The sequence below is a fragment of the Acartia tonsa genome, chromosome 8 (assembly GCF_053477335.1).
Source record: "Acartia tonsa isolate MP-2025a chromosome 8, ASM5347733v1, whole genome shotgun sequence".
Lineage (NCBI taxonomy): Eukaryota > Metazoa > Arthropoda > Copepoda > Calanoida > Acartiidae > Acartia > Acartia tonsa.
This window is the reverse complement of record NC_137267.1, coordinates 7468558-7492705: the sequence shown is the minus strand read 5'-3', so window position 1 is coordinate 7492705 and position 24148 is coordinate 7468558. Positions and strand designations below refer to the sequence as shown.

The following is a 24148-nucleotide window of genomic DNA, read 5'->3' as shown; positions in this document are numbered from 1 at the left end:
TCAAGTTGCTGGAAGGAAAATCTTTCTTCTCACATGAGTTTATATTTGCATTTCAATTGGGTTAATTATTAAATAGGTCATATTTATAGGTAAATATTAGAATTATAAATACGTTTTAGTGATTTCATAGTTAAGAATATGAAATAAAATAAACACTTAAAAGTGAATACAATTAAATGAGTGAGACTTATATACGCGTTGTATATATACTTGGAAATCAGAGCTATTTTATTTTGTAAGTTCTTTTGTCGTCTGTAAGGGTGAGGACTGTAAATTACACTGGTACCCAAAGTTTTACAGCCCCTTTACCTTATTCGTTATTACTTATGTTAAATCATATTAATTAAATCTTGGTATATTGCCCCCATGGATTAATAATCTGCAGAAAAGGGATAATTTAGTTTATCATCATTAGGGATATATACTAATTTATCATAATATTTAATCCCAGTGGTGTCTTATTTAGATTGTACATAAGATAAGAAAATATTTTAATCTTAATAACTTTATGGAAATTTCCAAAATCAACAGTAATTTTGAAACAGGGCCTTTCAATCAATATTAATAACATTCACTATTTCAGAAATAATCATAATGTAGCTGCTTCCAACCCTTAAACAAAAACAATTATTAAACACAGTGAAAAATTATAGACAAATATAGAAGTATAAAGGAAAATGCCGTGCTGTGGAAAAAATCGTGGAGAAGATGGAAACCAAAGCGAGGATGAAAGAGATATAACTAGGTTTGGTTCAGTGATGTTAACAATTGTAAAATAAATAGGTTATATCAATCTCCCTTATAATAAAGGTTACATCATACATGAATGCAGGAATATTCTACAGGAATAAGACAATAGAAAGATTCATAGATGTACATTCCAATGATGAAAAACAAAAGAAACCCCTTTTGTAGATTAAAAATATTGGCTGAAATGTTTCGAACCTAAACTTTATGTACCGACCAATAAAAAATTACCTATCCAAAATTTTTATGCCAACTAATAAGAAAACTTTGTTATACAACTTTGGGTACTAGTGTAATTAACAGTTTAATTGCAGGAATTGGACATTGAGGATAAATCAATCTTCTCCCAAACTTTCTAGTACGTAAAATTCCGGCTTTGGATTCTTGTAAATATTCAGGGAAGTTCTGGGTTTAGATAGTTCCCTGTTTATTAGATATTGTTATCTACCTTTCTGAAAATGTAAAAGGGATATTTGTGTTTATAATCATTAATTACTGAACCCGTTTACAAGTCGTTTGGAGGACCAACAGCAGCTGATAAATAATAGTAGCGGCGATGCAGAAGTCTCGGAAGATGGACTTATTAACACAGGTATTTTTAATATTCTGAATTGTATACCTATGGAACAAAATATTTTTCTTTATGGATATAAACCAATGTGAACTCCATAAAAGGCATTTATAGGTATACAAAAATCTCCTTAATAAAGAAGATACTATCCTAAAAAAGCAAAAATTACCCTATTTTTTGTTTCATTCATTTTCTACTTCTTAATTCCTGATATTGAAAATAAATCTGTGTATCAAGTTTTTCACGAGGGAAATACTAGGTATATGCCTTTCTCTCGAAAAGGCATATACCTAGTTTTTACTTTTTCACCCGATTTAAATTATTTTAATGCTTTCTCGTCATTATATTATGGCCCTATGGACCTCAAAAATAGTGGTCTCCTTAAAAGTAGTTTTTTCTTATAATACCCTGCTCATGTTGTTTAAAAGTTATTATATTTAGGCATGCTTGACACCATCTCACAGAAGTATGAATCCCTCGACTATGACACAAACTTCAACAGTCTTCTCCTGGACGAGGTCAGGAGTCGTGGATACAAGTTTGTTGTCCGCAAGGACGTTCTACGCTGGGTTGTCATGTTCTTTGTCGGAATCTTGACAGCTTTGGTGGCGTGCTGCATTGATATCTCTGTCGAGGAGGGGTCCAAAATCAAATATGGATTCCTAAGTTGGTTAACAGAAAAGGAAAGATGATGTGATAAATAAGTACAAACATTATAAAAGTAATGCTTTACACATACACTAGAGGCTACGCCCCTAGAGGCCTTTAGGGAACTTGGTGTTACCCTCCCCCAAAATAGCTATAAACCTTCCCAGGACCTATGAGAAGGTACACTGTAAAAGAGAACCTTATCGGTTCAGTGGTTAGTAAGATCCTTCCGTACAGACAAAAAAACCTTACTACTTTATATTATAGGATAGTTTTTTTTTTATTCCTTTTACAATATAAATTGATTACATTATTCTCCAACACAAATAGGGAGTTACAGACAACGCATTATGGATGCCCTACCTCTCCTGGGTTGGTTTAAATGTGGTACCAATCATGTTTGGTAGCTTTCTTATCTCATACATCGAACCTGTCGCAGGTAACATTTGAATTATTTGCTGGTTTACAAATCTGTTTTTTTTTATTTCCATTATGATGTTTGGGGCTAAGCATAGGTTGAAAAGGTGTGATATAAATTGTTCAAATCTTTTCACAATGTTTTGTTTTAGTGTAAACTTAAATCTTTATCTTGGTTACCTACCCATAAAAAAGCGCTCCAGAAGATTGCATAATTTAATGCTATTCTATCACCTTAGGTGGTAGTGGAATCCCGCAGGTAAAATGTTACCTCAACGGTGTCAAAGTTCCCCGAGTTGTCCGAATCAAAACCTTGGTCTGCAAAGCTGTCGGCGTGACGCTGTCCGTCCTGGGTGGGCTGGCCGTCGGCAAGGAAGGGCCGATGATCCACAGCGGGGCTGTGATTGCGGCTGGCATTTCTCAGGGAAAAGCTACTTCTATCAAGGTATGTACATTGGTTGTTCTTAGTTTAGCTACATTATGATCAAAATTTTGAATTTTGTGCTGCGATTCTCATTTGCAATATAAATCAAAAACGTTTTGCTTTAAAAAGTCATTATTATCTTGCTTATATTAATTTGGTTTCCTATTTCATTTATTAAAATAAGGAAATATCCTAACTAATATTTAATTCTCAGGTGGACACAAAAACACTGCCATTTTTCCGACAAGACCACGAAAAGCGTGACTTTGTGAGTGGCGGTGCGGCGGCAGGTGTTGCCGCCGCTTTTGGAGCTCCTGTTGGCGGGGTTCTGTTCAGCCTGGAGGAGGGTGCCTCCTTCTGGAACCAGGCTCTTACCTGGCGGATTTTGTTTGGATCCATGACTAGCTATTTCACGTTGAATATGGTGCTTTCTACCTACAGGGGTTATACAGGTTAGTAACCTTCTTTGTTTCTTTTTATAAAAAAAATGCCTACTTATTTATTAAGAGTCGGCAGAATTTTGAATCTTTGATAGTTGATAAAAAGCATTTCTTTAAATTAGCGCCACTTTTTATAATTTACTAGCGGCTTCGCCCCTATAGATCTCTTCTAGCGCTGTTAAACATTTCATTTTTAGTTTTAAGACACACGGGCATCCAATAGCTTTTATATACCTAATGATTTATATAATACTTAACATGTTTTTCTCCTTTAATGTTAGATTTATATATTTAAAATTTTCTTCTTGCTAATAGATGTTCTCATTCTTTTTTAGGTCAACTAAGCAATGGAGGACTGCTAAATTTTGGGTCATTTGAGAATGCTACCTACGATTATTATGAAATCCCATTGTTTCTGATAATGGGGGCTTTCGGAGGCCTTCTGGGAGCCATCTACAATCATATTAATTACAGGTAAACATCACAGGGATAGAAAAAAAAATTGAAAAACTCTCCCACCCCCCCCCTTACATTCTTGTATACTTACCTATTAAAATTTTGTCATCATTATTTTTCAGGGAGGGAATAAATCAAACTAGTACCCAAAGTTTTATAACCTAGTTATTTATTTATATACACATTTATTCAAAAAATTTTCAACCTATCATTATAATAAAACTGGTATTAATATTATGATTTTACGTTTTATTATTCGTAGAAAATTGTCCATAATACGATGCTGAACATGATTTTCAGTATGGTTGAGAACCGGTTCTATTACAGCAGATTTAAATCGGTTTGTACTCCAAACTGGAATAGTTTTTCTCGCATCGTATTTTAAACAGCGTTTCGCGGATGTAGAATGTACAATTAAAAAATGGGTTTAATCTTATGGATGTACATTTTTATATTAGTAGAAAGCTGGATATAATACGATGCTAGACATAGTTTTTTCGTATGGATGAGAACCGGTTCCTATCCACCGGATTCGAATGAATACCGTACGAGAAAAACAATTCTTGATGATTAAGGCCTTGTATTGTATAACTTTACACGGCATCAGTTTTCATGACACCAATCTTGTTTTAACTCAGGTTGACAGTCTTCCGTATGAGGTACATAACAAAGCCATGGTTGAAGATGCTTGAGGCAATGATGGTGGCAGCTGTCACGGCTACGGCGGGTTTCCTCATGATCTATCTCATATCAGGAATGTAATATAACAATATTTTTCATATCTTCAATAATGAGGTCCATTATTTTGAATCCTAATTTTAATATATAGGTAAAGAAGTAAGTTTTTTTTGTCTGAAACTTAAGACCTCGATAACTGCTTAAACAATTGAGATTTTATATCAGGGAAGCAAAGCTTGATATAGGCCCCCGGATGGTTTTAGGCTATTGCATTTTTAGAGTAGATTATTTTTAGTTTTTAGTCTAGTTTTTGCCTCTCTTTAACACTTTAGACCTGTAAATTGATGCCATTAATAGTCAAGAAAATCTTATGATATACTTCCTAAATTTCATGATTTAGTTACTATTGATAAATTAATAGCTCTATAAATATAACATTTTTGCTTTAAGTGTGCTTTAGATATTGTAACTTAAGAAATGAACGGTTATTGTAACTCCATTGTAGAAAAGCTTCGCTTTCAAAATGTTTCTCTTATGCTATGCAAAAAAAAATCAAAATCAATTTTTATATGATTGGACGATGATATTATGCCTTTATTGCAATAATAAAGCTTTCTTAAAATAAATACAATGTTGTAATGTTGAAAATTACATTATTAATGTCCTGTCACTCTTTCACCGTCTACTTAAATTGTTTGTGTTTTTGTATGTGTGAAAAAGATAATACTTGTCTATTAACAACGGTCCTAAAGTTAATGTGTTACTCAAGCTTCTGCAAAAGTGACAATAGGATATCGCTAACCGCTGAACCGATATCGGTCCAGGAAAGCTCTTTAACTATATAAGGGAAGTTTAACTCTTCGCTTCTAACTCTCCAAAGAGAAATTCCCCACCCCCCCCTCCAAAAAAAAGAAAAATTAAACGTAAAGGATTTCTCTTCTCCCTGTCCGACCTTAAGTGCCCCAAGAGGATTTTTGGAGCGTAGCAAGTGTAAAGGAGTGTCTATGCATACCTTACCTTTTTCTGCAACCCCTTAAAGGTTACAGCCCCCTGGCCAAACCCTGTGAACGCTTCACATTGCACATAGTTTAGTCATTGGTAAAGTTTCTTTTACCAGTTCAAACCTGGGATAGAATAATAGTTATTTCTTGCATCGCCCAATATAAGGTTCTTTTGGGCAGTTTTGGGCACGCCGCTTTTAGGGGGAGAGAAAAAGGGGAGGGGGTTAAAAAAGTGGGGGGGCGGGCCTATTTTTTGGGTGATATCCTTATACTAAAGTAACAGGATGTTTGTCTGTGTGTCTGTACCGAAGGATCTCGGACACCCCCAACCCCCCAAAAAATGTTTTACGTTTTTTAACTAAAATTAAAATCGGGGGGGGGGGGAGGGCACCCCCCAAAAACAAAAAAATTCCACCCCCTAAATATTTTTAAATCTTTTTTTTTAAATCTAAAATAAGAAATTGGGTTATCTAATTCGACCCCCTCCTCCTCAAGTGCCCCTAGAGGCCTCTAGGGGGCGTAGCCGCTAGTCCTTATACTAAAGTAACAGGATGTGTGTCTGTTTGTGTGTCTGTGTGTTTGTACCGAAGGATCTCGCTAACCGCTGAACCGATCGGGTTCTTAACAGGGTAGCTTCTCATAGGTTTTGGGAAGGTTTATAACTATTTTGGGGGAGGGTACCACCACCCTCCTAAGAGGAATCGCCCCTAGAAAAAAATTACACTCCCCCCAAAACTTTTTAAAAAATTTTTTTTAAACTAAAAATAAAAATGGAGGGAGGAAACCCACCCACCCCCCAAAAAAAAATTATTCTCCCCCCCCCCCAAATTTTTTTTACTTTTTCTTTTTAAATCTAATATAATAATTTGATTATCAAATTTGACTCTCCCCCCCTCAAGTGCCCCTAGGGCCGTAGCAGCTAGTTAACTATATAAATTAGTAAGCTTTTTTGTATCTAGAGAAGGATTTCGCTAACTGCTGAACCGATATGGTTCTCCTTTCCAGTGGTGGAGCCTTTTTAGGTCCTGAGATGGTTTTAGGCTATTTTATTTCTAATAATAAGTCTAGGTATGGTTTTAGGCTATTTTATATCCTTTTTATATGCTTTTTACGACATTTGCCCAAAAAGGGTGCCCAAAACCACTTTTGGGCGCCCAAAACCCGCCTAAAACTCTTTTGGGCAATTGGGCCGCCCAATATAAAAAAAAGTGCCCAATTCGACAACCCTGTATAATACGATGCTAGACATAGTTTTTTCGTATAGATGAGAATCGGTTCCTATCAACCGGATTCGAATGAATACGAGAAAAATTGATTTTCCCTTATAACATTTATCGATTGTGTTTCCATTACATATTTAATCAAATAGATTGTAAATCAATTGGAAATGATCCTACAGAGAACCCTATACAGATGTACTGCAACGATGGCGAGTACAATGTTATTGGTGCCATTTGGTTCCAGACTCCTGAACAGTCAGTAAGGTATGTTCCAACAGATCATAGATATAGAGTAGAATCGCTTCTTTATAATGCTGTATAGGAGTAGTGCCGGGATTTATTTTTTTATTTTTAAAATTAAAACTTAAAACTTCTTAATATTCTTTAATTTTTTTTAACAACTAAATCTACACTAAAGTATGTGAACATCTTAGTGATGTAAATGAAAATAATCTTTATTCGTTTAAAAAAAATTGTTGGGGGGAGGGGGGGGGCGTGGGAGGAGAATCCAAAATCTTTAGTATAAGTTTAAATTTTGGCAAATCCGTTTAGTATGGAGTTTTAAACAATATGGTCCATACATGCAACTAAACCTTTTTCTTTTAGATCCCTTTTCCACGATCCCCCTGGCTCCCACAAGATGCTAACCCTCGGTCTTTTCTCTGTTGTCTACTTCCTGCTGAACTGTTGGACCTACGGGCTCAGCATCTCAGCTGGTGTCTTCATACCCACTCTGTTAACTGGCGCTGCTTTTGGAAGATTTTTTGGCACAGTCTTGGCGACTTTGCTTCCAGGAATGTTAATATTTTTGTTAAAAAATACTTTATTGTTATATTGAAATTCATAGGTAATTAAAAAAGAATTGAAGTACTACAGAAAAAAAGTTTTAAAGAAATGGCAGAATATACCGGTTATCGTCAGCATTGGCGGTTTAGCCGCCGTTTCTTCACAGTTCTATTCTAAAATTTGATATTTACTTACTACCTAAGTATTTTTTTTACAATTTTTAGTATAATCATATCTAGGTAATTTTCGTTAAAACTGAACATTTCCCCTACAAATGTACTGTTGAAAAACGTAGGTACCTATTAAAGTTAAAAAAAAAAAAAAAATTAATATAAAAAATCTGAATAGAATATTTCGGAACACAACATGGGAAATATGCGCTGCTTGGCGCCGCGGCTATGCTTGGTGGGGTAGTCCGGATGACCATCTCCCTCACCATTATCCTGATCGAGGCCACTGGCAACCTCACCTATGGTTTCCCAATTATGGTCGTCCTCATGGTGGCTAAATGGGTTGGTGACTTCTTTAACGAAGGTGAGTTGTCTAATTGCTACGATGTTATTTACATAAAATCATGTCTAGCTGAAGATCCCTCTTTTTATTGTGTTTTAATTAAACCTTCAATATGATTTTTTTTTCTTTTTTATCTTTCATCTTTTTATGAAAATAAAACTATCTCTCTATGTAAATAGAATTAATCTTCTGAAATAGAAATTATTTTTTTTAGTAGTGAAGCTACTCTACAATTCCGTCTGTCCGTCGCGTCGGTTGTAATTAATGAATTGGTCGAAACGTGATTTTCTCGGCTCCTATTCAAGATAGACAGCTGAAATTTTTAGGAAAGATTTCCATGACATATGTCCATCTAATCTATACAATGATTTACCCATCTGTCTGTTATTTGGGGTGCTAGATCGATTAATAGATTTTTAATTTTTCGTAATTTTCCCTATTTAATCAAGTTTAATGTTTCTTGTATGACACTGCTCTATAGTAAATTTTTATTCATTCATAATTTTTGAACTTCACTTGGTACTTACGGATGTTTTCATCCTTGTTTACTTTTTATTACATACACTAAAGTTTTCTCTGTAAATTCGCAACTAAAAACGTAAATATTAATTCAGGTTTGTACGACATCCATATACAACTGGCTGGAGTTCCTCTGCTGGGGTGGGAGCCCCCTCCACTTTCAGCTACTACATACGCCAGCGGCATCATGTCATATCCAGGCAAACACATTAGTTTAATAATCTTATAATGGCAGGTGTGGTATAGAGATTTGCATGAGATGCGTGACTTAAGGTTAAAAGGGGCAAATGTAGCTTAACTTAAGATTCCTTTAAAAATAATGAAATTGTTTTATTTTAAGTGTTTGGCGCAGCTTTGAATATTTTTTGTTTTGGAAATCACATTTAGATTTTAAATTTTTATTTCTTATAAAAAAAAACACCTAGATGGTTGAAAGAAGACCTAGTTTTAATATCTTTCACACAGATTTAGAAAACAGAGAAATTAGTAACCAATGAGGGTTTCAGGGGTTTATATTCTGCAAATATGACCCTGCTAAAGTAAAATATTTGTGGTTGGGGTGATAAAGGAAAAAATTAAAAAAACTGAGAGCATTTGTTTTTCAATTTTTCTCCCCTCTTTGGTAAAAAAAAATAATAAAAGAATACCTAGCTGGGAGGGGTAATAATATGAATAAAATAAAGAGTCCTGAAAATATTTTTCCATTTTATCTCATTCCTTGCTGGAAAAAATATAGAAAAAAATTCACACAGGGAAAAGAAATAAATCTTGTGCAGAATATACACCCCTGGAAGGTTTTTAACTTTGTGTATTGCTATAAATAACCTTATGTTCACAAAATAAATAAAACATTGTGTTAAATTATCAAGTGGTGGTCCTTAACACCAAACAGAAAGTTGGCGAAGTCATGGAGATCTTGAAGAGCACCACACACAATGGTTTTCCCGTTGTTGATAATCCAATGACGTCGTCTATTACAGGTAAATATATCACAATTAATGGTAATTTCTTAGTTTGCCATGCCAACGGGGACTAGGAAAAGAATAGTTGCCTGAAGTGCATTTCAGAAAAAAAAATTTTCAAGCAAAAGTTAGAAATATTATAGGTATACCATCAAACATTTTTAATTTTGTATTGCAATAAATAACAAGCAATTAATTAGACATCACTAAATTAGTTGTCATGCTGTTTTTGTGAAAATAAGCTAGCTATATAGATTGAATATATCACAAAAATAGGATTTTCAAGTCTTGATATTTTAATAACTGGTAGAAAATTGAAATTCTTTTAAATATAAATGTAGGTTAAACCATTGACCAGGGAAAAATATGCGGTTCACTAAATTAAGTTCAAATGCATTTCGTGCAACTACTCCTTTCAAATTGTTAAAATCACCTTTGAAGAATGTTAAATATTATTCTTACACTTCTTATTGAATAAAGTCCGGGCTTTCTCTTAAAGTGCTTGTTTTTTTTATTTTGATCAGTAAGATTCAACGGAAAAGTAGGTTGCAGGTAAAATCCGCAAAGGTGTGTGTTTTAAGGCTTTAAAACAGTAGTAGAACGATAATATTCACCAAATATGTGTATTCTTTAATTAAAAGAACTATAGACAAAAAAAATTTTTAAGTTAACAATACCTGAAAATTGTTAATAAAACCTGAAAAAATTACTGAACGCTTTGCTAATGTCAAGCTGACAAAAATTAATTCTTAACATGTTATACATAGAATTACCATGGACAATCAAATAATGTTTTTAACAAGGATGACAACATCCATAAGTAGCGAAGCACAAAAAATCGTCGATGGGAATACGTACAGGTAGATTTAAAAGGTTTTTACTAAAATCAAGAATAGATTTATTGGATAAAATAGACATGTCTATTGAATATTATCGTTCTACTACTGTTTTTAAGCCTTAAAACACAAACCTTTACGGATTTTACCCGCAACCTACTTTTCCCTTTATAGATTTTTGTTACTTTTAAATTAAGACTAAATAAATCCTTTAATTTTCAGGAAAGCCATCACTTGGTAAGCTGCGAGGCATTATCCTTAGATCAGAACTGATAATTATGATACAACACAAGATCTACAGTGAGCTGTACCATGAGTGGGAAGGGAAGCTTAATATTGGTCTTTTCAGGTATGTTTTACCTTTTTTTTTATCCACCCTAATTTGGATAAGATAATACTAAGGGGGGGGGGGGAAGTTTGTACAGTTATAGGAAATGAAATTCAGTGTAAAAGTTTGGGAGGGCCGTATGGGCTTGTTTTTATAGTTATCAACCTAATTCTTTTTGTAAAGTCTCTTATATGACTGGATGTACACATAAAACTTTGAAAATTGAATTTCGGCGCTTTCCTTCTTGGGGCTTGTGGAGCACAAAAACCCCCCAAACGCTAAAAATATGAGTTCTGAGCTTATTTTTAAAGATATCAACCTGATTTTAAAAAAAATAATACTCTTTTAACATAACTGAATCATCAAACCATTACAGATTTCCTTTTGGGACTTTCCTTCTTGGGGCTTGTGGAGCACAAAAAAAACCCCAAACACTAAAAATATGAGTTCTGAGCTTATTTTTAAAGATATCAACCTGATTTTTTTAAAAATAATCAACGAACTGTTACAGATTTCATTTTGGGACTTTCCTTCTTGGGGCTTGTGGAGCACAAAAACCCCCCAAACACTAAAAATATGAGTTCTGGGCTTATTTTAAAAGATACCAACCTGATTTTTAAAAAATAATACTTTTTAACATAACTGAATCATCAAACCATTACAGATTTCCTTTTGGGACTTTCCTTCTTGGGGCTTGTGGAGCACAAAAAAAAACCCAAACACTAAAAATATGAGTTCTGAGCTTATTTTTAAAGATATCAACCTGATTTTTTTTTAAATAATACTTTTTTAACATAACCGAATCAACGAACCATTACAGATTTCATATTTGGACCTTCCTTTTAGGGGCTTGTGGAGCAAAAGATCCCCCCAAAAAACTAAAAATATGAGTTCTAAGCTTATTTTAAAATATATCAACCTGACTTTTTTTAAATAATACTTTTTAACATAACCTAATCAACGAACCATTACAGATTTCATTTGGGACTTACCTTCTAGGGGCTTGTGGAGCAAAAGACCCCCAAAACACTAATAATAAGAGTTCTAAGCTTATTCTTAAAGATATCAACCTGATTTTTTTAATAATACTTTTCAACAAACCATTACAGATTTCATTTTGGGACTTTCCTTCTAGGGGCTTGTGGAGCAAAAGATCCCATAACCACTAAAAATATGAGTTCTGAGCTTATTTTGAAGATGCCAACCTGATTTTTTTTAAAGAAAACTTTCTTAACATAACTGAATTAAGGAACCATTACAGATTTCATTTTGGGACTTTCCTTTTAGGGTCTAGTGGAGCAAAATACCCCCGAAAACACTAAAAATATGAGTTCTGAGCTTATTTTTAAAGATATCAACCTGATTTTTTTTAACATAACCGAATCAACAAACCATTACAGATTTCATTTTGGGACTTTCATTCTTGTGATTTGTGGAGCAAAAGACCCCCAAAAACACTAAAAGTATGAGTTCTGAGCTTATGTTTAAATACATCAACCGGATTTTTTAAAAATAATACTTTTTGGGGGTCTTTTGCCCCACTAGCTTCTAGAAGGATAGTCCCTAAATGAAATCTGTAAAAGTTACCAAGTTCGGTTATGTTAAAAAAGTGTTCTTAAAAAAAATCAGGTTGATATCTTTAAAAATAAGGTCAGAACTAATAATTTTAGTGTTTTGTGGTTCTTTTGCTCCAGAAGCCCCTAGAAGGAAAGTCCCATTTTTAGTGTTTTGTGGTTCTTTTGCTCCAGTAGACCCTAGAAGGTAAGTCCGAAAATGAAATCTGTAATGGTTTCTTAGTTTGGTTATGTTAAAGAAGTATTATTTTAAAAAATCAGGTTGATGTCTTTAAAAATAAGCTCAGAACTATTTTTAGGGTTTTGTGGTTCTTTTGCTCCAAAAGCCCCTAGAAGGAAAGTCCCAAAATGAAATCTGTAATGGTTCTCTAGTTTGGTTTATGTTCAAAAAGATTTCTTTAAAAATCAGGTTGATATCTTTAAAAATAAGCTCAGAACTCATATTTTTAGTGTTTTGGGGGGTCTTTTGCTCCACAAGCCCCTAGAAGGAAAGTCCCAAAATGAAATCTATAATGGTTCGTTGATTCAGTTATGTTAAAAAAGTATTATTTAAAAAAATCAGGTTTGTATCTTTAAAAATAAGCTCAGAACTCACATTTTTAGTGTTTGGGGGGTTTTTGTGCTCCACAAGCCCTAAGAAGGTAAGTCCCAAAATGAAATTTGTAATGGTTCGTTGATTCAGTTATGTTAAAAAGTATTATTTGAAAAAAATCAGGTTGATATCTTTAAAAATAAGCTCAGAACGCATATTTTTAGTTTTTTGGGGGGTCTTTTGCTCCACAAGCTCCTAGAAGTAAAGTCCCAAAATGAGATCTGTAATGGTTCGTTGATTCAGTTATGTTAAAAAAGTATTATTTTTTTTAAAATCAGGTTGATATCTTTAAAAATAAGCTCAGAACTCATATTTTTAGCGTTTGGGGTTTTTTTGTGCTCCACAAGCCCCAAGAAGGAAAGTGCCGAAATTCAATTTTCAAAGTTTTATGTGTACATCCAGTCAAATAAGAGAGCCTACAAAAAGAATTAGGTTGATAACTATAAAAACAAGCCCACACGGCCCTCCCAAACTTTTATACTGAATTTCATTTCCTATAACTGTACAAACTCCCCCCCCCCCCTTAAAATCGTAGAAATAAAAGCTAAAACTATTGATATTGCCTCATCTCATTTTTCTCTAATAACAACTCTACAATATTTCTTGTATTGCCTTAGATCTGGTTGTTAGGTTAGTTATTATTGTGTGCTGCGTAGCCCCGTAGGGTTAGGAGCTATGCATAAAAAAATAATTTTTTTAAGTTTATTTCAATTAATGCTTAATTTACACTATTTAACCTTTCTTTTTTTTTCAGCGATAATAAAACAAGGATGACAACATCCATAACTAGCGAAGCTCAAAATTTATGAAAGGATATCCGTGAAAAAATTAATAAAGAGCAGTGTCATACATTAAACATGTTTAAACGTAAAAATCTAGAAATCTATCTAGCACCCCAAGTTATAGACAGATAAACAAAATAATGTATATATTAGTTGGGCATATTTAGTGGGAATCTTCACTAAAAAATTCAGCTATCTATCTTTAATAGGAGCCGAGAAAATCACGTTTCCCCCATAGCGTTATGGACGGACTGACGGACAGGCAGACAGACAAAGTTAATTATAGAGTAAATTCGCTAATAAAAATCTTATGTGGGGAATTAATCTTTGTTTGTAAAGGTATGCCTACCCGCGTTACCCCGACATAGATCAAATTCAAGACCAAGTCACGCCCGAGGAGCGGCAGTACACCCTGGACCTGCGCCCCGTGATGAACCCGACACCTCCAACTATAGTGCATGCTACGCCGCTGCCCCAGGTGTTCAGGCTGTTCAGGGCTATTGGATTGAGACATTTGATTGTTACCAACGATGAATCTGAGGCAAGAGTTAGTTACGTGTTTTATATGAATGGTCGAAGCTTCCTTGAAAAATCCTTTCATTTTTTTAGTTAGGTATTCTAAAGATTTTTATTTTTTTTATCCCCCACCCCCTTAAAAAAAACCGCCTATTTTTTTAGGAATTATGAATACATTTTTGTGGATCCTGGGTTTAAGTTTGTCAAAGAGTAAATTAAAGTGGATTTTTTATATTATTACCATATTGGGGGGTTTCTGTGTTCGACTAGGCACTATTATGGAAAACGCAAAATGCCCTCTTTTCCAGGAATAAGGCATAACCAACAAGCAAAATAAATCTGGAATAATATTTGGAGGGCGAATGGAGAGGACGTCAATTTTGCGATGTGTTGCCCCAAACGGCAGCTGAAAAACATGTAGGTTTCGTTTTCCCGAATTTATTACGTTGTTGTTATAAGCTGGCTCTTTTCTGCAAAACATTGTAAACTGACTCTATAATTGGCAATGCAGGTTGTGGGCATGGTGACCAGAAAAGACCTGGCCAGGTACAAGGTAGAGCTGCAGGATGGCAGAGTTGAAAGGACCACAATGCACATTACGGAACAAGTGGAATAGAATGGTCGTGAGGTTGAATAACTACCAGCACAGAATAATATTAAAATAAAACCACCACGCACAAGGTAGAAGCGATTTTCACACTTTTAAGTGTTTATTTACTTATGTTACGAAAATTTGCATTTTAGATTTTAACTTTATTTTTAAAAGTCTTCCATAAAAGAAATAAGAAAGTGTCATATTATTAAAAAAAGATCTTAGATTATAAAGTTACAAAGAGTCTCAATAAGCTTAGATTTAACTTTTTTTTTCATTTTCAAAGATTTTTTTTGATTGTTTTTTTAGCTAGGTTGATGGTACATTATCATTAATGCAAAAAAATATATATTACTTAATTTTGAAATGTAAGTTTGATTTTTCTATGATTTTGTCAGATTTTAGCTTTTAAGTTAGTGCCAAAATAATGATAATGCTTAAGTGCTTTTAGCCAAAAATAATGCGTATAGTCCCTTTCGTGACAACGCCCCTTAAGGGGCGATTCTTTGTATTTTCACAGTATCTTTTCTCCTATTTCTAGCCCCTGCTGAGGGCTCTAACCCTGCAGGGCCAATTATCTAATCCTGCGGCGGGGCAATCACCTAACCTAATATAACCTAACCTATTAAAATCCATTTTAAAAATACGACGAATCGCCCCTTAAAGGGCGTTGTCACGTAAGGGACTATACCCAAAATATTTATTACTCGATTGATTTTAATCTCATTATATATTTCATAGTATTCATTTGTAAAAAGACCTATAAATATTCATTGATCATCTAAATTTATTTTAAAGTATATTTATAGCGGTGTGCGATCCCATTCGCCCAATTACACCAGAGCTGGATCTTTAAATGTGTAGCCGAAGTCGTAGCCATGGCTGTCGCCACTGCCTTTGCTGCCAACAAAATATGGATTTTTAAATGTTATAAGTATTATTATTTTTCTCTTCAAATTTTTACTGAAAATTCAAAATGTGGTTGTGATTTAAAGATCGCATATAGCCGTGGCCACGCGTAGCCAATTTGATTTAAAGATTGCTATTAGGTCAGTGGCTGTACCTCTGGCAGCGACAACGGCTACACATTTAAAGATCCAGCTTAGCACAAAATTATTTTTTTTCTTTCAATTCTGTTGCGGATGTGATAACACATCATCTATAGTCATTAAAGGGGTAATTTCATGAGAGGTTTAATTTATATTTGTAAATTAAACTTTTTAAAACAAAGTAACTATCAAAGTAAATACGTCTCATAAAATTACCCATAAAGTTAAAAGTGTCAAGAAATAAATGATAATTCATACCCATATGTACAAAAAGTATTATATACATACATACATTAATTAGTTATATTTTTATACTATATGATTAAAAATATGATTCTGCACGTGAAACTGATCTGATATGTGATAATCCATGATTGAATATAAACCATTGCATATGTGGCATAGCTACTCTACAACTAGAACTTTTTTGTACGTTTCTTATCACCTTAGATAAATAAAAGAATTCTAAAACTTTTTATAGACAGCATTTCGAGAACATTAAAATAAAAATTATAAGATTAAAATCAGTTTTATGAGCTCTTATAGGCCGAAGCCTCTGGGTAACAAAACTTTAACTTTTATGATTTTATTTTTAATATTCGTAGAAAATTGTTTGTCATACGATGCTGTACATGATTTTTTTGCATGGCTGATAACCGGTTCTAATTCAGCTGTTATTAATCGGTTTCGAAGCCATGTTGGAAATATTATTTCTCTAGCTGTGCTATTTATGAAATGAATATGTCCATGTATAATGTAAAATGATTTATTTATAAATTTCAGCATTAAAAATGACGTCCCTCGGGTTGATGTTAAAGAACACATTTATAAATAAGAATGCTTTGATAAATAATGGTGTTGGCAGATATGTTCCACAACTTGCTAGGGTTACTTTAAAGGTAACCTTTTTTTGTAGCGAAGCTACTCTGTAACCATCACCGTCCGTCAGTCCGTCCGTCCGTAACGATAGCTTTACTAGCTGCGCCCCTAGCATCTAGAGGCTCAATATTCGAAGAGGAAGGGCAGAAAAATAGCCTTAAACCATACGCAGATTTATTAAAACAAAAAAAGAGAATTAGCCTAAAACCATCTACCTATAAGAAGCTTAACTGTCTAGGAGAACCTGATCGGTTCAGCGGTTTGCGAGATCCTTCTTCGGTACAAACAAACACACATCCTGTTACTTTATTATAAGGATTATTTGTTCAGTTCTGTAAATCCAACGGAGCTAGCCAGGGTATGAGAAATTATATTGAGCAGTATATTGTGGATTTTGCAAAGAAAAATCCGGCAACTGTTGTTTATCTGAAACCTCGAAGACACAGGTATATCTGTTTCCACCAGCATGGCTTCGAAACCGGTTTATATCCCCTGGATTAGAACCGGTTGTGAGCCATACTGAAAATCATGTATCGTATCGTATTACAGACAATTTTCTACTAATAATAAAGTAATAATAACAATAAGGTATTAAAACAAGTTTTGTTAGCTAATAAAACTGGTATATTCTCATTTTTCATTTCACTATCTTCGGAAAGATGTCTATAATAAGATACGATAAAAAGCTATTAATTTAATTACTTTCTTGCTTTCGTAAATTGTCATGTTCGATTATCAACCCCAAACAACAACTAAATTAATTTGGAGAAAGTACAAATGTTTTAGCTGTTTTCATATCACGACAATATTTCTTTCCTCCTATTACATAAAGTATAATGGTTTTTTGTATGTAGTTTAAGATTTTGATAACCACTGAACCGAATGAGTTCTCCATTTTATGGAAGCTTCTTAAAGTTCCCTGGATGGTTTTAGGCCATTTGATTCATATATCTAAGTTCCGTTTTAAACTATTTTGATACTTTCCTTACTCCTTCGAATATATAGCTCCCAGAAGCAAGGATGTAGCCGCTAGGAATGAAGATAGAAATATGATTTTTTATATCATTTTTATTTTTATTCAGGTCACCTGTTTTGGTTGCTGAATTTCTGAATGGAGAAAAATATACTCAATCCTGTCATAACTATACAGTGGAAGAGGTAGGGTTAATAATACTAGAAGTGAGGCTACCTTGCACATCTTTGTGTTGGTCTGTCTGTAATGCTCCCATCAATAGAGAACTTTACTTTTGTACTTTGGAGACAACAATTAAGGTTTTCATGATTGAAAATCATAAAACCATAGATAGTACCTATTAGGAAACATGAATCAAATAAAATGGGATACCCTTCTTATGTGGGGGGGGGGGTGACAATATGTGGGGGTGGGAAAAAAATGAAAAAATAAAGAGCAAATTGAGCCAAAGGGAGGAGTAGGTTGCGCTAAAAATCCGTAAAGGTTGTGAGTTTTAAGTTAATTAAGTTAAATTAAGTTAAAAAATTTGTCTAGTAGTTTTTTTCTTTTTAATAAGAAATACACATATTATTACCGTTCTACTAGGTATTATTTTTAAGCCTTAAAACTCACACCTTTACGGATTTTTAGCGCAACCAACTCCTCCTTTTCATGTATTTCATAAAATTAAGAAGAAAACTAACTGAATGCATTTAGAGGATTTAAGGGCTACTTAATTTATTTTTTTTTCTCCTCCTTGGAGGAAAAATCTCGAGGGGGAAAATGAGATATTTTTTAACTGGGGAAAAAATGAATCTTGTGCAGAATATATACCCCTGCATATAATCCTGTTTTAGTATCAATATTTTTAGATAATTGGTTATATGGAAATGTATAGAGGACATTCTGGTGTTGTATATTCTGAACAAGTAAAACATACTTATTCTGATCATCCTTCTATACAAGTAAGTAATTCTTTTGTATATTCTGAACAAGTAAAAAATACTTAAGAAACTTTTGAGTTTTAGATTAGTTTATCTTTAGGGTAAGGGGGGGGGGGAATTTCGGTATTTTTTCGTTTTTTTTATACTAATATTTTCAAATGAAACCAAGACAATTAGAAAGCTTACGGAAGGGACTATCAGGTCCTAAAAGGACGTTATCCTAGGACGTAATACCGAAAATTACCCGGTAGGAGGGCAATTCTGGGTAATCATTTTCAGCCTAAAAAAAATCGATGAAAAACGACCAAACGGCCAGTCAAGCATAAATAATCATAATTAGTATAGGTTTTATCCACAAAAATTTTCATAAGGATCGGACTCATAGACGTCCAAGGGGGGGGGTAATGCCTGGGGCGATTACCCCCCCCCAAAAAAAAAAAAAAAAAAAACGATTTTGGGGGTGCCGTAGGCACCCCGGAACCGGATCCTTGGACTCAAAAAAATGCGGAAAAAATGGAAAAATCTACCTAAATGTATATAAAATAGTCACCTACAAAGACATTCTCGTGATGAGAGCCAATCTTTAAGGTTTAGGTTCAGACTTAAAAATTAAAAGTATTTTTGACTTCGAGATTAAGGAACAAATATTTTTTGAAAAATTTGGTGATTTTATTTTTATTGTTAAGGATCCGGAGTCGGATCCGGATCCGCACTGACCAAATATGGAGGATCCGGATCCGCATACAATCAATGCGGATCCACAACACTGGTTCAAAACCATCCCCATACATTTGTAAAGGTTCTCTGAATAGTAAAACCAGCATTTTCCGAGAATTTCAGCTTAAGACAAAAAAATATACTATATATTATAGGATATTATTTTTTAAATTTTTTCTTTATTCTGCCTTTTCTAAAATAATCATATGATCTTTGTTATCAGGGCTTTTGGAACTCGACTACCCAAAAGGACCCCAGTGAGGCTTTTATGAAGTTCCCTATTGATAAACCTTCAATGGCTTCTGAAGAAACTGCTACAGAAATTTTACAACAGATTTTCAAAAGGAAAGAATATTGTTGAATCAAATTTATTTAATCAAAGCTTTAGTAAAAAATGCGCAAATTGTCTAATAGTTGTATTTTTAACTTCGGATCAAAACTCTGTCATAATAAATAAATGCAGCTAAACTTATTTGGAATGCATTGGCCCTCTCACAGACACGGCGTGTTGCCCTAAACATTTAGGAATCCAGTGATTATTGAAGTAGGAGGTAGGCTTGTGTTTTGGAATCGTTCCATCAATTTCTAATCTTTTATTGGCAATCTTATAGCAATAAGGAATAAGGGAAAAGTAGGTTGCGGGTAAAATCCGTAAAGGTTGTGTGTTTCAAGTTAAAAACAGTAGTATAACGATAAAAATTTGCGTTAACTTTTTAAAAAAAATTGTAGTCTATAGTTTTTTTCAATAAGAAATACACATATTTAGTGAATATTACCTATCGTTCTAATACTATTTTTAAGCCTTAAAACACACACTTTTACGGATTTTACCTGCAACCTTCTTTTCCCTTTCTAAAGCTTATCAACTTGGATGTCACTAAGTATGTTTGTTTTGTCATCAAATGCTGTGAACTTTATTGTTAAAATGAAGATTAAAAGATCCTTTCATGATATTTAGTCTTTGTTTGGCTTCGCTTTAAGAATGATGTTGTCTTTGCTTTTAATTTAAGTTTACTCATTCCTTGAAAGTATTTCTCTATGATTAATGAAAGTCAATCGCAGATCCACCATTTTTATTTCGAACAAAATTGAACGATATTTTTCCTTTCCCCCTGTGCAGTCAACAAAGTGGAAAGGAGGCATTTACCGCGGGGGAGGAGGAGAAGCTAGCTTACAAGAAACAGGGGGAGTAAATGGGGGATAACTCCTCAGGGGGCGTGGGAGAGGTGAAGATTCGTGTCAACAGGGGGCGGAGGAAAGGGGTCAGCAGGAAATGTGGAGATGACGAAATCAAATGTGCTTGCAAAACAACCAATATTGATTTACATGTTTTAGCACAAAAAAAATTCTACTAAAATTAAAAGTTTCGTGTACTTCATGTATTAGTAATTTAAAAACACCGGAAAAAATATTCTTTTAAGTTCCTAATTGTTTATATTTTTACTAGGTATTTGTTTTCTTGATTCTTGTTCTCTTTCTTATTGTACAGAACAAAGATATGAGTCACCAATTTTCCTTCAACTTTTTAGCCAGTCAAAAACTTTTTTCTGAAACTTATTATAAAAAATATTACTGGAAAGACGATTAATTAAAAGCAAACTTCACGAGTAGTAAAGTAAAAAAATCATTTTCCATTATCTTATCTTTCCAAAATTTTTGCGGTTAAATATGTACACCAATAGGAAAAATCGGGGAAATGCAAAAGTCAAGTTTTGCCAGGAAAGACAGAAAGTTTGTAGATAACCCCACACACGACACTAGTATCTAGTAACAAGTAGCAGACAAGAAAAGGTTAACTGAATGTGTGTGTTATACTAATGATTTAAAGTATTTAAGCTAATTTGCTTATATGCAAAAAGTTAAAGGGTTTACTTGTCTATCTGTCAAACTTTCCTTTTGTGTGTATGTCCTAACTTGAAGTTGTGTCAAAGTCAAGAATCACGTTAACTTGAAGTGACTTAAAACATGTGGTTTAATTAAGGGTTTTACCTAAATTGTTATAAATAACACTTATTGGCATTACTTAATAATGCAATTTTATTATGGCCATGAAATATCCCACTATAAATTGGGGGTAAATCCCCCCCCCCCTCATTTTAATTGTTTTAAGAGAAAAAAAAATCTTTTGTGGTTGAGATAGAGCTGTACTACTCTCCTAACACTTATTTTTGTTAGTAAAAAAAGATGATATTTATTTTCACAAGGTGATTTTTTTCTCGGGGCAATATTTTTAAGGAGGGGGAGGGGTGTAATACCCCTCAAATTAAGAAGTTTAAAAATCAAAGAAAAATGAAATATATTATTAGAAACTTTTCCTTTATGAGTACTCGACTTTTGCTTCTATTGTCATGAATCTAAAAGTATATTATTTTGTACCTAATAATAATTAAAATTATTTACATAAAATTATGAAAATCTTTCAGATTTAAAATGGCCCAGCTCGTCAAGAAACTGCCCGCCCTCATGGAGTTTGCTAAGCCCAAGCTTAACACATTTGTCAGATATGCTAAGGTTGGATTTTTTATAACACACAGCTAGCACATTTGCTCGTCATATGGAAAGGTTGTGGGTTCGAATCTCATCCAAAATCGCGACATATCTAACATTGTTTAAAATACAAAATACAATGATAGTAGGAGATGGGATCTTGGTATGAATGTCTTGGTTTCAAAAAGGCGGAACTAATAATCATCATGTCTTTCAGACAAATGTAGTGAAAACAAAGTGTTGGTTGGTTATTTGCAATAATTGGAATGCAAATATCAACTTACACTACAAGATCAGTTTAAACAAGGGACTTCAAAGGATAAAAATGGAAGGGGGGGGGGGGAGGGGGTTTTATTTGATTATGTGAAAATACTATCAAAAACAGATATAGATGATTTTTTAAAATCTTTTAAACTAAATGTTTACAAAATTTAATGACTTTATTTTTAGGTTGAATTGGTCCCCCCTACCCCCGCTGAGATCCCCAAGGCTATCTCTGACCTGAGTGTTAAGATTGCCAACTTGCAGAAACAGACCTTCAGGTAGACTAACCTACAAGGGTGTACTGTATATAATATATTATCCTTAAAAATTTAATTTCTCTCCCACTTTCTATTATATAAAGTAGCAAGAGTTTTTGTCTGTAACCTAAGATCTAGCTAACCACTGAACAAATTGAGGTCTTCATTTTAAATCTATTACGAGGAAACAACAAAATTTAAATATATAACCTCTCGGCCTCCTTTCCTTACTCTTTTTTCATTGTCATTTTTATATGTTCTATATAATAAATTAAATATACATCTACGCAAATATGACCGTTATTGGTCTTGTTTTAATTGTTAAGGGTTGGCAATCCGTCAAATTTTTGGACCGGGTTTGGTTTCTTACATAAATCCGTCCAAAAATAAAACGGATTCTCCGCTGATTCCGGATTCTTATTTTTTTTTGACGGATTCTAGATTTTAGCAATATTTTAAGATGCCTTTTAAAAAATATAAAGATATTAAATTATACCGGGTACTGGGAAGAACCTAAAGCTGCGTTTTTCATATTTTCTGATACCTCCACTTGGTGGTCTAGGTGGGGGAGGGGGGGGGTGATCTTTGCCTTCAAAGAGGGGAGGGGGGTTGAAAGAAAAAGCTCAAGACGTTTTTTTAGCCTTACAATTAAGAATCAGAATCCGCTATAAAAAAAATGGATTCCTAATCCGGGATTCCAAAATTGGCCAAAATTTGGGCGGTTTCGGATTGCCAACCCTAGTTTAACCCATTAATTATGATGTATCTTAGGGATTGGACCGTGAAGGAAGCCACCATTAACACTGTAATCGGTCTGGAGGTTCTCTGCTGGTTCTTTATCGGAGAGTGCATCGGAAAGGGAAGCATAATCGGTTACCAGGTATAATTTATATTCCATTTACACATCCCTGTATCGAGATTGTATTTACTTCCAGCATTGATCCATAGTATTTGTTTAGTGCATATTATATACTAGGTTTTTATTTAATATTTAGTTTCTCGACTAATAAGTATATGAAAAATAAAACTTTGAAATGTTAAGCATTTTTTGGTGCAATATCATCAAATGTTTTGATGAGTTTAAACTGTTGTTTAAAGGCTTTGACACCAAAGTACATTATTCTAAAAGGGTTGGTAACTTGTAATATTGTAAACAGTTTAATTAATGTACTTTTGCAATTTACAGCATTTGATGCTTTTCTGCTGTGTTATTTATTTTGTCCTTTGAACTCAACAAAACATTTGATTATATTGCATTAAAAATTACTTTACATTTCAATGTTTTTTTTATATAAAACCATGGTGAAACCTAACTTTCTAGTCGATAAACTAAATATTTGAAATAAACCTAGTATATTCACTAAAAAAATACTATGGCTCAATGCTGAGGACTATGGCTTAGGATCACTTGCCCTCGTTCGTGCATAGTCCCCTTTTCTTAATTTCAAATGTTGAAAAATTTAAATTTTTCCAAAAACGAATCCTTCCTTAGGGGGAAAATTATTTATATTAAAGGCTTTAATTAAGTCTAAAATACACAAATTAAAACCATACAATTATGAAATTCCCATATATTTTTTTTTTTCAGGTTTAAACTTTGGGATGATGTTCTATTTTATTGATCAGCTACTACCTGACCTGTATTGTGTATTGTTTAATCCTCACTTAACCTCTTGTCCTATTCCTCCATGACATCAAATAATCTAAAGAAGATTTTTTTATCTGCACATTGGAAGATTTTCTTAAACAAATTGAAAGATTTTTCTTTTTAATTAGTAGATTTTTAGATCTACTACGACCAATATTATGATAAGTTTTCTTGTTTTAAAGACTGAATTTTAAACTTTTTTATGATGTCATTTTCCTCCCTTAATTATTACTGTGTAGTCATTTGTAATCCATGAAATCTCTTGTCGAAGAATTAAATAAATATTTGCTAAATATGTATTTATTGTTGTTATAGACGTAGACTTTGTAGTTTTTTAATGCTCAGATTT

At 33.4% G+C, this 24148-nt stretch overlaps 3 protein-coding genes across 5 annotated transcripts; all 3 read left to right on the top strand.

Annotated features, from left to right (window-relative positions):
• Positions 1–565: 565 nt before the first annotated feature.
• LOC145325903 (H(+)/Cl(-) exchange transporter 7-like) lies at positions 566–16434 on the top strand. Its single transcript, XM_080168903.1, has 16 exons — positions 566–745; positions 1260–1339; positions 1760–2002; positions 2298–2405; positions 2623–2828; positions 3022–3259; positions 3583–3721; positions 4342–4457; positions 6752–6866; positions 7209–7396; positions 7737–7922; positions 8516–8620; positions 9290–9400; positions 10441–10567; positions 13834–14035; positions 14522–16434. The coding sequence occupies exons 1-16, from the start codon at positions 678–680 to the stop codon at positions 14624–14626; spliced, it is 2337 nt and encodes a 778-aa protein (XP_080025029.1). The 5' UTR covers positions 566–677; the 3' UTR covers positions 14627–16434.
• On the top strand, positions 16431–21563 carry mRpL43 (mitochondrial ribosomal protein L43). 3 transcript variants are annotated; one of them, XR_013881657.1, is made up of 7 exons: positions 16431–16550; positions 16861–16976; positions 17613–17688; positions 18355–18447; positions 19367–19488; positions 20264–20590; positions 21450–21563. XR_013881657.1 is itself a non-coding variant. In XM_080168906.1 (6 exons), exons 1-6 carry the CDS (start codon positions 16443–16445, stop codon positions 20334–20336), a joined length of 588 nt encoding a protein of 195 aa, XP_080025032.1. In that variant the 5' UTR covers positions 16431–16442; the 3' UTR covers positions 20337–20701. The 3 variants fall into 3 exon arrangements, 1 of the variants encoding a protein (XP_080025032.1); XR_013881656.1 differs by lacking the exon at positions 21450–21563 and adding an exon at positions 21125–21233; XM_080168906.1 differs by lacking the exon at positions 21450–21563 and having other exon boundaries at positions 20264–20701.
• Positions 21546–24096, top strand: LOC145325906 (ATP synthase F(0) complex subunit g, mitochondrial-like). The gene is made up of 4 exons (XM_080168907.1): positions 21546–21654; positions 22081–22172; positions 22923–23031; positions 23740–24096. Exons 1-4 carry the CDS (start codon positions 21574–21576, stop codon positions 23743–23745), a joined length of 288 nt encoding a protein of 95 aa, XP_080025033.1. The 5' UTR covers positions 21546–21573; the 3' UTR covers positions 23746–24096.
• Positions 24097–24148: the final 52 nt, after the last annotated feature.

What these genes read in the sequence shown, in the direction of transcription:
- LOC145325903 (XM_080168903.1), top strand. Translation starts at nt 678, where the DNA reads ATGCCGTGCTGTGGAAAAAATCGTGGAGAAGATGGAAACCAAAGCGAG. An exon ending in ATACATCGAACCTGTCGCAG is followed by an intron (nt 2,406 to 2,622) that starts GTAACATTTGAA and finishes CTATCACCTTAG; the next exon opens with GTGGTAGTGGAATCCCGCAG. An exon ending in TACCTACAGGGGTTATACAG is followed by an intron (nt 3,260 to 3,582) that starts GTTAGTAACCTT and finishes ATTCTTTTTTAG; the next exon opens with GTCAACTAAGCAATGGAGGA.
- LOC145325906 (XM_080168907.1), top strand. Translation starts at nt 21,574, where the DNA reads ATGGCCCAGCTCGTCAAGAAACTGCCCGCCCTCATGGAGTTTGCTAAG. An exon ending in CATTTGTCAGATATGCTAAG is followed by an intron (nt 21,655 to 22,080) that starts GTTGGATTTTTT and finishes CTTTATTTTTAG; the next exon opens with GTTGAATTGGTCCCCCCTAC. An exon ending in TTGCAGAAACAGACCTTCAG is followed by an intron (nt 22,173 to 22,922) that starts GTAGACTAACCT and finishes GATGTATCTTAG; the next exon opens with GGATTGGACCGTGAAGGAAG.
- mRpL43 (XM_080168906.1), top strand. Translation starts at nt 16,443, where the DNA reads ATGACGTCCCTCGGGTTGATGTTAAAGAACACATTTATAAATAAGAAT. An exon ending in ATAACTATACAGTGGAAGAG is followed by an intron (nt 17,689 to 18,354) that starts GTAGGGTTAATA and finishes CAATATTTTTAG; the next exon opens with ATAATTGGTTATATGGAAAT. An exon ending in TTACAACAGATTTTCAAAAG is followed by an intron (nt 19,489 to 20,263) that starts GAAAGAATATTG and finishes CCCCCTGTGCAG; the next exon opens with TCAACAAAGTGGAAAGGAGG.